General features: G+C 43.7%; 1 protein-coding gene across 2 annotated transcripts in view; it reads left to right on the top strand.

Annotated features, from left to right (window-relative positions):
* Positions 1-13,742, top strand: part of LOC135526748 (glycine receptor subunit alphaZ1-like) — an 89,386-nt gene that overhangs the window by 17,436 nt on the left and 58,208 nt on the right. For both annotated transcript variants that reach the window (XM_064955374.1, XM_064955373.1), the window contains 2 exons: positions 9,044-9,070; positions 9,643-9,681. In XM_064955374.1, coding sequence (XP_064811446.1) covers positions 9,044-9,070; positions 9,643-9,681 — 66 coding nt within the window. The remainder of the gene's footprint in view (positions 1-9,043; positions 9,071-9,642; positions 9,682-13,742) is intronic.

The raw sequence follows: 13,742 nt of genomic DNA, 5'->3' as shown, positions 1-13,742 counted from the left end.
AGTCCGTCAGTCAATCAGACAGCCAATCAGTCAATCAGTCAGTCAGCCCATTCAGACAGTCAGTCAATCAGACAGCCAATCAGTCAGTCAGTCCATTCAGACAGTCAATCAGACAGTCAATCAGTCAGACAGTCATACAGTCAGTCAGTCCATTAAGACAGTCAGTCAATCAGACAGTCAATCAGTCAGTCATACAGTCAGACAGGCCATCAGTCCATTCAGACAGTCAGTCAGTCAATCAGCCAATCAATCAGACAGCCAGCCAATCAGCCAGTCAGAAAGTCAGTCATACAGTCAGACAGTCCGTCAGCCAGACAGTCAGTCCATTCAGATAGCCAGTCAGTCCATACAGACAGCCAGTCAGTCTATTCAGTCAGTCAGTCCAGTCAGTCAGTCCATTCAGTCAGTCAGTCAATCAGACAGTCAGACAGTCAATCAGACAGCCAATCAGACAGCCAGACACTAAGCCAGCCAATCAGCCAGTCAGTCCATTAAGACAGTCAGTCAGTCCATTTAGACGGACGGTCAGTCAATCAGACAGTCAGTCAGTCAGACAGTCAGTCAGTCAACCAGTCATACAGTCAGACAGCCAATCAGACAGTCAGACAGTCGTACAGTCAATCAGACAGTCAGTCAGTCAGTCAGTCATACAGTCAGACAGTCCGTCAGCCAGTCACACAGCCAGTCAGTCAGTCCATTAAGACAGTCAGTCCGTCCATTCAGACAGTCCATCAGCCAGTCAGACAGTCAGTCAGACAGTCACACAGTCCGTCAGCCAGACAGCCAGTCAGTCCATTCAGTCAGTCAGTCAGTCAATCAGAAAGACAGACAGACAGTCAGTCAGCCAGTCAGACAATCAGCCAGCCAGTCAGTCAGTCTATTCAGACAGTTTGTCAGTCAGACAGTCAACCAGGCAGACAGCCAATCAGGCAGACAGTCAGTCAGTCAACCAGTCATACAGTCAGACAGCCAATCAGACAGTCAGACAGTCGTACAGTCAATCAGTCAGTCAGTCAGTCATACATTCAGACAGTCTGTCAGCCAGTCACACAGCCAGTCAGTCAGTCCATTAAGACAGTCAGTCCGTCCATTCAGACAGTCCGTCAGCCAGTCAGACAGCCAGTCAGTCAGTCCATTCAGACAGCCAGTCAGTCCATTTAGTCAGTCAGTCCATTCAGTCAGTCAATCAGACAGTTAATCAGACAGTCAACCAGTCATACAGTCAGACAGACAAGCAGACAGTCAGCCAATTAGACAGTCAGTCAGCCAGTCAGACAGTCACACAGTCCGTCAGCCAGTCAGCCAGTCAGTCCATTCAGTCAGTCAGTCAGTCAGTCAATCAGAAAGATAGTCAGTCAATCAGACAGACAGACAGTCAGTCAGCCAGTCATACAGTCCATTCAGACAGTCAGTCAGTCCATTCAGACAGTCAGTCAGTCCATTCAGTCAGTCCAGTCAGTCAATCAGTCAGTCAATCAGGCAGTCAATCAGACAGACAGTCAGACAGACAGCCAGCCAATCAGCCAGTCAGCCAGTCAGCCAATCAGACAGTCAGCCAGTCATACAGTCAGCCAATCAGACAGTCAGTCAGTCCATTCAGACAGTCAGTCAGTCAATCAGTCAGACAGCCAATCGGACAGTCAGACAGTTTGCCAGACAGTCCGTCATCCAGACGGTCAGTCAATCAGCCAGTTAGCCAATCAGACAGTCAGCCAGACAGTCAGCCAGTCATACAGTCAGCCAACCAATCCCAGAGCGCTAAGAACCTTGGCGTGATCCTGGACAACACCCTGTCGTTCTCAACTAACATCAAGGCGGTGGCCCGTTCCTGTAGGTTCATGCTCTACAACATCCGCAGAGTACGACCCTGCCTCACACAGGAAGCGGCGCAGGTCCTAATCCAGGCACTTGTCATCTCCCGTCTGGATTACTGCAACTCGCTGTTGGCTGGGCTCCCTGCCTGTGCCATTAAACCCCTACAACTCATCCAGAACGCCGCAGCCCGTCTGGTGTTCAACCTTCCCAAGTTCTCTCACGTCACCCCGCTCCTCCACTCTCTCCACTGGCTTCCAGTTGAAGCTCGCATCCGCTACAAGACCATGGTGCTTGCCTACGGAGCTGTGAGGGGAACGGCACCGCAGTACCTCCAGGCTCTGATCAGGCCCTACACCCAAACAAGGGCACTGCGTTCATCCACCTCTGGCCTGCTCGCCTCCCTACCACTGAGGAAGTACAGTTCCTGCTCAGCCCAGTCAAAACTGTTCGCTGCTCTGGCCCCCCAATGGTGGAACAAACTCCCTCACGACGCCAGGACAGCGGAGTCAATCACCACCTTCCGGAGACACCTGAAACCCCACCTCTTTAAGGAATACCTAGGATAGGATAAAGTAATCCTTCTCACCCCCCCCCTTAAATAATTTAGATGCACTATTGTAAAGTGGCTGTTCCACTGGATGTCATAAGGTGAATTCACCAATTTGTAAGTCGCTCTGGATAAGAGCGTCTGCCAAATGACCTAAATGTAAATGTAATGTAAATGTAATCAGACAGTCAGTCAATCCGACAGTCAGACTGTCAGTCAGCCAGTCATACAGTCAGCCAGTCAGTCAGTCCATTCAGACAGCCAGTCAGTCAGACAGCCAGTCAGGCAGACAGCCAGTCAGTCAGTCCATTCAGACAGTCAGTCAGTCCATTCAGACAGTCAGTCAGTCCATTCAGACAGTCAGTCCATTCAGACAGTCAGTCCATTCAGACAGTCAGTCCATTCAGACAGTCAGTCCATTCAGACAGTCAGTCCATTCAGACAGTCAGTCAGTCCATTCAGACAGTCAGTCCATTCAGACAGTCAGTCAGTCCATTCAGACAGTCAGTCAGTCCAGTCAGTCAATCAGTCAGTCAATCAGGCAGTCAATCAGACAGACAGTCAGACAGACAGACAGCCAATCAGCCAGTCAGACAATCAGCCAGTCATCAGTCAGTCTATTCAGACAGTCTGTCAGTCAGACAGTCAGTCAATCCGCCAGTCAACCAGTCAGCCAATCAGACAGTCAGCCAGACAGTCAGCCAGTCATACAGTCAGCCAATCAGACAGTTAGTCAGTCCATTCAGACAGTCAGTCAATCAGACAGTCAGCCAGTCAGTCAGCCAGTCATACAGTCAGCCAGGCAGACAGTCAGTCAGTCAGTCCATTCAGACAGTTAGACAGTCAATCAGTCAGACAGCCAATCGGACAGTCAGACAGTTTGCCAGACAGTCCGTCATCCAGACAGTCAGTCAATCAGCCAGTTAGCCAATCAGTCAGACAGCCAGACAGCCAGCCAATCATACAATCAGTCTATTCAGACAGTCCGTCAGTCAGACAGTCAGTCAGTCAATCAGACAGTCAATCAGTCAGCCAGTCAGACTGCCAATCAGGCAGCCAGTCAGTCAGTTAGTCATACAGTCCGACAGTCTGTCAGTCCATTCAGACAGTCAGTCAGTCAGACAGCCAGACAGACAGACAGCCAATCATACAATCAGTCTATTCAGACAGTCCGTCAGTCAGACAGTCAGTCAGTCAATCAGACAGTCAATCAGTCAGCCAGTCAGACTGCCAATCAGGCAGCCAGTCAGTCAGTTAGTCATACAGTCCGACAGTCTGTCAGTCCATTCAGACAGTCAGTCAGTCAGACAGCCAGACAGACAGACAGCCAATCATACAATCAGTCTATTCAGACAGTCCGTCAGTCAATCAGACAGTCAATCAGTCAGCCAGTCAGACAGCCAATCAGACAGCCAGTCAGTCAGTCAGTCAGTCATACAGTCCGACAGTCTGTCAGTCCATTCAGACAGTCAGTCAATCAGTCAGTCAGTCCATTCAGACAGCCAGACAGTCAATCAGTCAGACAGCCAATCGGACAGTCAGACAGTTTGCCAGACAGTCTGTCAGTCAGACAGTCAGTCAGTCATACAGTCAGACAGTCAGTCAGTCAGCCAGTCAGTCATACAGTCAGCCAATCAGACAGTCAGACAGTCCATTCAGACAGTCAGCCAGACAGTCAGTCAGTCATACAGTCAGCCAATCAGACAGTCAGACAGTCCATTCAGACAGTCAGTCAATCAGACAGTCAGACAGTCAGTCAGCCAGTCATACAGTCAGCCAGGCAGCCAGTCAGTCAGTCCATTCAGACAGTCAGCCAGTCAATCAGTCAGCCAGTCAGACAGCCAATCGGACAGTCAGACAGTTTGCCAGTCAGCCAGTCAGTCTATTCAGACAGTCCATCAGTCAGACAGTCAGTCAATCAGACAGTCAATCAGTTAGTCATACAGTCAGCCAATCAGACAGCCAGGCAGCCAGTTAGTCAGTCAGTCCATTCAGACAGACAATCAGCCAGTCAATCAGACATTCAGTCAGTCAGCCAGTCATACAGTCAGCCAATCAGACAGTCAGACAGTCATACAGTCAGCCAATCAGCCAGTCAATCAGACATTCAGCCAATCAGACAGTCAGACAGTCAGCCAATCAGACTGACTGTCCTCTCTGCTCTCTCCTCTTTCTCCCAAGCAGCTTCCTTCCTTTGAGAGCCTGCCGTGTCACATCACAGTGATGATCAGTGTAACCAAACGCTTTCACAATGAACTAGCTGTGTCACTTTGCTTCTGAATTTTTGCGAGACAAGTCAACATCTGTAAATATACAGTCCTTGCTGCCGTATGTTTACTGTTTCTGGCTTCTTTTTCCTTACGCACAGAGTCTCTCTCTCTCTCTCTCTCTCTCTCTCTCTCTCTGTTCTACCTCTTCTTCTTTTCATTTTCTCTTTGTTTCAACCTATCTGACTGGGGAGATGAAATATTATTAGCTGGCGGGGCTTGGCGTTCATTTGGTGTTATCAGCACTTGTTTAATGGGTAACTAATAGGATTAATGGAATACCCTAATGAGAGAGGGGGGAGGGGGCAGTGTTCAGATGCTGCTGTGTTCATATACACATGGCAACAGGGAACCACCCGGACTGATCTGCTGACTACTTCAGGAACGTTAAAGGAATGGACAAGGGTTCTTTATTGTACTGTGTGGGTTCATTAAAGAACAATCCCCAACCAGAGTTACATTCCCAGATATAACACACACACCAACCATTAACTGCATTTACGTACTGACATTGAAACTTTACTCTGCCTTCTTCTTAAAACAATCTATGTAAATTGAATTATTTGAGTTAATTCACTATGTTTGGTGAATGAGAAGATATTTTAGGTCCCGAGAATAGTCAAAAGAGTTACTCTGGATGCTTGCCTTGGTAATGGATTCTCTAGGATCTAAACATTAGGACTGAACTGCTATATTGCCCTGGGAGTAGACGTTTAATATCATTGCAGGGGTGACTCTCCCCAGACTTATGACAAAAGTATTGATCATGTTTCAAAGTCTAAGGAGAGGCAGAATTGCAAGGACACAGCAGAAAATTGAATGGATAATGTAGCAGTCAGCCCACTGTTAGAAGGCAGGACAGGACAGGACAAGATAGGACAGGACAGCAGGATATGACATGATAAGACAGGACATGATAGAATAGGACAAGATAGGATATGATAGGATAGGACAGGACAGCAGGATAAGACAGGACATGATAGTATAGGACAGGATAGGACAGCAGAACAGGATTGTACAGCAGGACAGGATAGGAAAGGACAGGCATGATGGCATGATGACTACCTGGCATGATGACTCCTTACTGTCCCCAGTCCACCTGGCCGTGCTGCTGCTCCAGTTTCAACTGTTCTGCCTGTGATTATTATTATTTGACCATGCTGGTCATTTATGAACATTTGAACATCTTGGACATGTTCTCTTATAATCTCCACCCGGCACAGCCAGAAGAGGACTGGCCACCCCTCATAGCCTGGTTCCTCTCTAGTTTTTTTCCTAGGTTTTGGCCTTTCTTGGGAGCTTTTCCTAGTCACCGTGCTTCTATACCTGCATTGCTTGCTGTTTGGGGTTTTAGGCTGGGTTTCTGTACAGCACTTTGAGATATCAGCTGAAGTACTAAGGGCTATATAAATACATTTGATTTGATAGGACAGGACAGCATTATGTGACAGGATAAGACAGGACATGATAGTATAGGACAGGATAGGACAGGATAGGGCAGCAGGAGATAGGACAGGATAGGATAGGACAGCATACACAGGATAGTATAGGACAGGACATGATAGGATAGTACAGGATAGGACAGCATATACAGGATAGGACAGGATAGGACAGCAGGACAGAATAGGACAGGACATGATAGGATAGGACAGGATAGGACAGCATATACAGGACAGGACAGGATAGGACAGCAGGACAGAATAGGACAGGAGATGATAGGATAGGACAGAATAGGACAGCATATACAGGATAGGACAGGATAGGATAGGACAGGATAGGACAGCAGGACAGAATAGGACAGGATAGGACAGGATAGGACAGGGTACGACAGCAGGACAGGATAGGTATTTGGTATTTTATTAGGATCCCCATTAGCTGTTGCAGAAGCAGCAGCTACTCTTCCTGGGGTTCACACAGAGCATGAAACATAATTTCAGAATGACATAATACAGAACATCATTAGACAATAACAGCTCAAGGACAGAACTACATACATTTTATAGGATAGGACAGAATAGGATAGGACAGGATAAGACAGCATCCACAGGATAGGACAGCAGGACAGGATGGGATAGGACAGGACATAATAGGACATGATAGGACTGCAGTAAAGGATTGGATAGGACAGGACATGATAGGACAGTATAGGACAGGACAGGATAGGACAGGATAGGATAGGACAGGATAGGACAGATAGTTGTAGTATCCAACCATCCACTACTGTAGTACTTTGTAAAAATCTGTTCTTAGTATGAGTCTACTGTACATGTAAACAAATGAGAAATACCTTTCAAAAGAAATGAACAGTAGCTTTATTCTATTAATTTTAATGAGATAATATCAAATAATATCAAATATTAAACCCCTATTGTTGGGAGTTTGCCCTTGATATTGTTATTCAGCACGATGTCAAACATTAACACTTTCTAATTTAATGAATGGTTGAATGGTTGAATGGTTGAATGTGAGAATGGTTGAATGGTTGAATGGTTGAATGGTTGAATGTGAGAATGGTTGAATGGTTGAATGTGAGAATGGTTGAATGGTTGAATGTGAGAATGGTTGAATGGTTGACTCGGATGCTGTATCTGTCCGTCTGGTCACTGAAGCTTCTCTAATAGTACTGTGAGGAGGAGAGGAGATGGTGTCATGAAGGCTATTGTCACTTCCTGTCATTTGGGTCATTTCTTTTTTGATACTGGGAAGTGGGAAAACGGCCACCACACTTGAGTGTGACATTAAAGTTGCCATATAATTGTTTACTCTGACAAGATAATTCAAGACCCCAAGCAAATGTTTTTATTTTCCTTGCTAGACATTTTTAACTGTCACCTTTCGAGATTTGTCCTTTTGTGAAACCATGCGTGACTGAGATGCTACCAGGCCCAGATGGATTCATTCTAAAACTCGAATGTGCTTTCTCATAGCTGATTATTCACTATTTTTTTTAAATGTTGAACAAAGCCTGTACCTCTCTGCAAAGCATGGAGAATAGATTTCACACACCGCTAGTAATTAGCCATTATGAGATTGCAAGCTTGGAAGAAAGAAAACAAGTTGGTGGTTTAATGTTTGGATCAGGTTTTCAGATCTCATATAGATCCTTGGCACAGAGGATAAACCCAAGCTTAGTTTGACACAATAGGGATTGCCTTGTGTGCAGAGTGTAACAACAAGAGGAAGAAAAATAACCCTCACTGGATCCAGGTCAGATTATAGAGTTTGAATCACCGGTCTACAACAGTTCATGGTCATGCAGAATACTTTCCATCGATCTTAAAGAACGATTTCCTTTTCTCCTGACGTTGATAGATTAAAATATCCCCCACAAAGACCACAGCTCTGTGCAGTCGCCATCTCTCATCATTGACACTTGTCAGGTATAGGAAAAGTAGGCGGGGCTGCATGTCGCCTGGTTTACACATTCAATGCGCCTCCGGAGCACAAAGACATGTATCAACATACCATCTTCGTTGAGAAAAATACATTGACTATGTACCGTGGAATAATACTTCCTCTCTGTCGACAGGAGAGAGGCGTTAGTTGAGGAGTTAGTGGAGGAGTTAGTTGAGGAGTTAGTTGAGGAGTTAGTTGAAGAGTTAGTGGAGGAGTTAGTTGAGGAGTTAGTGGAGGAGTTAGTTGAGGAGTAGGTTGAGGAGTTAGTGGAGGGGTTAGTTGAGGAGTTAGTGGAGGAGTTAGTTGAGGAGTTAGTTGAGGAGTTAGTGGAGGAGTTAGTTGAGGAGTTAGTTGAGGAGTTAGTTGAGGAGTTAGTGGAGGAGTTAGTTGAGGAGTTAGTTGAGGAGTTAGTGGAGGAGTTAGTTGAGGAGTTAGTGGAGGAGTTAGTGGAGGAGTTAGTGGAGGAGTTAGTTGAGGAGTTAGTTGAGGAGTTAGGAAAGATGAGCAGCAAATGTCATCTGGGAAGGAGCACACTTTCTGTTGAACTGATTAAGATCTGAATTATGGCTGACACAATGTTTTGAAATGTATGTTTGTGTTAATGTATATGTTATGTACAGTACCGTATCATTAACAGCCTTTGGATGTAAAAGGTGAGATTGAACAGGTGGAAATATTAAGGTTATTATCAGGTATTTGGTGTTATCTTTTGCATGCCTTATTTATTTGATATGCAATATGGGGACTAATTCTTCTATCTTGAATTGTAATGAGCTGGTTTGTCGTACTGGATTGGTGAAAAGCCAACCAGGTTTGAAATGATGCATGGCCAACTTCAGTCATGGCAACAAACAAAAAATGTTAAAGGTCATTTCCGGAATAACTGGAAAAGGCCCAGGTACTGTAAAACAATGAATTGCTCACTTCTGTGTGTGAGCCTTTGTGTTTTATATCACTTCGTCCACTAAGTACACTTCCTGTTCCTGTTCTCTTGTGTTGCACCAATTTTGCTGCTCAGTTGCAGGGGTCCCCCCGAGTGGAAGAGGTAAAAATATAATTTTTTTAGATTAATAAAATCTAAAAAAAAAAAATTAAAAAAAAAGATTTTTATATATATTAGAACATTTGTTTGAAACACTTACTAGTTGCTTGATAAGAAACTGTAAGCATTTAAGCATTTAAAGCCAAATGATGCAAGCAGATCTAAGCGAAGCCAGTTTAACATGTAGTCTATGCATCTTTCCTTTGTCTGATGTTTTTCATCTTAGTGCATTTTGCTAACCTCACCTTCTGCCTACCGTGAAGAACTATGCCTTGCAACCCTCCTCTACCCCTCCTCTCATCTCTGCATCGCCTCCTCTCCTGCCCGACCCGCTATGACGTTCTCCAACACAAACTCGTGCATCCCTCCTTCCTGCTATTGCCTTCAGTATTTTGACCACCACAATTTGTCCTTCCTTTCCCTGCCACACACTTACCTGTATAAGTTCTGAAGTGTTGGCAAGTTGTGATATTAGATGTGTTTTTTTTTTGTTTTCCGCATTGAGAAAAACAATGTGAGTACTTGCTGTTAGAATATGTTGTGTTTTAATCATTATCTTTTTTTGTTGTTATTAGACCCACAAGGCCCCAAAACAGAAGCTTCTCACAAGAAAGGTATTTTCTTTTTTATTTTCATTCATCACGGAATAAAGTATCTCACTCTCTCTCAACGCCACTCAGGCAATCTTCACTTTTAAAAGCAAGAAGAGAGAAAAAAAAAGAGAAAAAATAAATTAAACCAAGCACATTGAAGGTGTCATCTTCAAGGAGATACATGTATTTACTGTTAATGCATCATGCTGTGAGGTGTATCAGTCTGCCAATAGTATGTCTTCAGATTGTTTCCTAAGAGATTATTGTCGAACAGCTGGCAATTAAGAAATTACCTCAAAACATGAGTCTAATATTTCAAGTCTTTTTGTTTGCAATTTATGTTGACATGGTTTCTTCTGTCTTTTTACTAATTGTTGTTCTGGACGGTAAAAGTGTGAATACAAATTTAAAAGTTGCACAGGAAAATGTTACTTCTCGGTAAAAAAAAAGAAGCTTTTTTTTCCCAGATGGTAGGCTTTTTCCCAGATGGTAAGCTTTTTCCCAGATGGTAAGCTTTTTCCCAGATGGTAAGCTTTTTCCCAGATGGTAAGCTTTTTCCCAGATGGTAAGCTTTTTCCCAGATGGTAAACTTTTCCCAGATGGTAAGCTTTTTCCCAGATGGAAAACTTTTCCCAGATGGTAAGCTTTTTCCCAGATGGTAAGCTTTTTCCCAGATGGTAAGCTTTTCCCAGATTGTAAACTTTTCCCAGATGGTAAGCTTTGCTGTTAAGGTTTTATGATACGTGTGTATTATTATATTCTGATTTGGAGAGGAGTGGAGATATGATCCTATTGTCATGGTTGTAAGTAAAGGGATAGCTGGTGCTACAGACAGACAGAACCTGATGACCAGTGAGAATCAGTCCATCTGTTTCTGGCCCACTACTCCCTTCATTTACAGCCTAAAAGACTTCAATGGCTACTTGATCTGTTTTCCTCCTAACAGGAGATGACCTGCTACACATGACAGGGATTATTAGTAGCCCATCTGCCTTTTGGGCTGAAACGTTGTGTCTGTGTCATAATTAGAATTAATTAGAGAGATTCTTGCTGAGGTTGAAAAGCAACAATCATGGAATGCATTCATTTATTTTGTTTAATTGAAATGAATCCCTCTATATACAGTGCCTTGCGAAAGTATTCGGCCCCCTTGAACTTTGCGACCTTTTGCCACATTTCAGGCTTCAAACATAAAGATATAAAACTGTATTTTTTTGTGAAGAATCAACAACAAGTGGGACACAATCATGAAGTGGAACGACATTTATTGGATATTTCAAACGTTTTTAACAAATCAAAAACTGAAAAATTGGGCGTGCAAAATTATTCAGCCCCCTTAAGTTAATACTTTGTAGCGCCACCTTTTGCTGCGATTACAGCTGTAAGTCGCTTGGGGTATGTCTCTATCAGTTTTGCACATCGAGAGACTGAAAATTTTTCCCATTCCTCCTTGCAAAACAGCTCGAGCTCAGTGAGGTTGGATGGAGAGCATTTGTGAACAGCAGTTTTCAGTTCTTTCCACAGATTCTCGATTGGATTCAGGTCTGGACTTTGACTTGGCCATTCTAACACCTGGATATGTTTATTTTTGAACCATTCCATTGTAGATTTTGCTTTATGTTTTGGATCATTGTCTTGTTGGAAGACAAATCTCCGTCCCAGTCTCAGGTCTTTTGCAGACTCCATCAGGTTTTCTTCCAGAATGGTCCTGTATTTGGCTCCATCCATCTTCTCATCAATTTTAACCATCTTCCCTGTCCCTGCTGAAGAAAAGCAGGCCCAAACCATGATGCTGCCACCACCATATATGACAGTGGGGATGGTGTGTTCAGGGTGATGAGCTGTGTTGCTTTTACGCCAAACATAACGTTTTAACGCCAAACATAACGACACTTTTTATGGATATCTTTAAGAAATGGCTTTCTTCTTGCCACTCTTCCATAAAGGCCAGATTTGTGCAATATACGACTGATTGTTGTCCTATGGACAGAGTCTCCCACCTCAGCTGTAGATCTCTGCAGTTCATCCAGAGTGATCATGGGCCTCTTGGCTGCATCTCTGATCAGTCTTCTCCTTGTATGAGCTGAAAGTTTAGAGGGACGGCCAGGTCTTGGTAGATTTGCAGTGGTCTGATACTCCTTCCATTTCAATATTATTGCTTGCACAGTGCTCCTTGGGATGTTTAAAGCTTGGGAAATCTTTTTGTATCCAAATCCGGCTTTAAACTTCTTCACACCAGTATCTAGGACCTGCCTGGTGTGTTCCTTGTTCTTTATGATGCTCTCTGCACTTTTAACGGACCTCTGAGACTATCACAGTGCAGGTGCATTTATACGGAGACTTGATTACACAAAGGTGGATTGTATTTATCATCATTAGTCATTTAGGACAACATTGGATCATTCAGAGATCCTCACTGAACTTCTGAAGAGAGTTTGCTGCACTGAAAGTAAAGGGGCTGAATAATTTTGCACGCCCAATTTTTCAGTTTTTGATTTGTTAAAAAAGGTTGAAATATCCAATAAATGTCGTTCCACTTCATGATTGAGTCCCACTTGTTGTTGATTCTTCAGAAAAAAAATACAGTTTTATATCTTTATGTTTGAAGCCTGAAATGTGGCAAAAGGTCGCAAAGTTCAAGGGGGGCAAATACTTTCGCAAGGCACTGTATTTAACAACATCAGCTGTATTTAAATTCTTCTGTTTTTAAACATAATAATTTTTTTTGTGCAACTTGTATGAATATTGTATGAATATGGGAAATTGTAAAAGGGCAGTATCCATGATTCATTATTTTAAATATGCAATATGGACAGCATTACTGGAAGCAGAATGATTTTTGATATACAAAAATGTGTGTGTGTGTGTGTGCGTGTGCGTGTGTGTGTGTGTGTGTGTGTGTGCACGTGCGTGTGCGCGTGCGTGTGTACGTGTGTGTGTGCGTGCGAGTGTGCGTGCGTGTGCACGTGTGTGTGCGCGTGCGTGTGCATGTGTACGTGTGTGTGTGTGCGTGTGTGTGTGTGTGTGTGTGTGTGTGTGTGATTCTACTATAGTCAACAGATAGTCCAGGATTTAAAGCTGTTTAACACAGAGGATGCCAGATTTCAGCCATTCAGTTCAACTGATCCACTCTCCTCTCCTGCTATACACACCAACCAAGAAAACAATGTTTTTATCCATAGCTAGCTATGGATTTAATAGAGTGTGTATACTATTGATGTCTCCCAATTCAATTCAATGCTAGTGATTGACTCCATATACACCAACCAAGAAAACATGATTTTATCCATAACTATACTGAACAGAAATATAAACGCAACATGCAACAATTTCATCGATTTTACTGAGTTACAGTTCATATTTATAAGGAAATCAGTCATTTTGAAAATAAATTAATTTGGCCCTAAACTTTGGATTTCACGTGACTGGGCAGGGCGAAGCCATGGGTGGGTCTGGGGGGGGCATAGGCCCACCCACAGACGAGCCAGGCTCAGCCAATCAGAATGAGTTTTTCCCAAATAAAGGGTTTTATTACAGACAGAAATACTCTTCAGTTTCATCAGCTGTCCGTGGCTGGCCTCAGACAGATGTGGAGGTCCTGGGCTGGCGTGATTACATGTGGTCTGTGGTTGTGAGACCGGCTGGACGTCCTGCCAAATTCTCTAAAACGATGTTGGAGGAGGCTTATGGTGGAGACATTAACATTACATTCTCTGGCATAAGCTCTGGTAGACATTTCTGCCATCAGCATGCCAATTGCACACTCCTTCAAACATCTGTGTCACTGTGTTGTGTGACAAAACTGCACATTTTAGAGTGGCCTTTTATTGTCCCAGGACAAGGTGTACCTGTGTAATCAAATCAAATCAAAGTTCACTTGTCGAATGCCGAATACAGTGAAACGCTTGCTTACTTACAGGCTCTAACCAACAGTGCAATTTCTAAGTTAAAAAGGTATTAGGTGAACAATAGGTAAGTAAAGAAATAAAAACAACAGTAAAAAAAACTGTGATGCCCTGTTTCACCATATCACATCACATGATCCGTTTAGAAGGCCCTGTTTCACCATATCACATCACATG

Source organism: Oncorhynchus masou, chromosome 32, assembly GCF_036934945.1.
Source record: "Oncorhynchus masou masou isolate Uvic2021 chromosome 32, UVic_Omas_1.1, whole genome shotgun sequence".
Lineage (NCBI taxonomy): Eukaryota > Metazoa > Chordata > Actinopteri > Salmoniformes > Salmonidae > Oncorhynchus > Oncorhynchus masou.
This window is presented reverse-complemented; position numbering and strand designations above follow the sequence as displayed.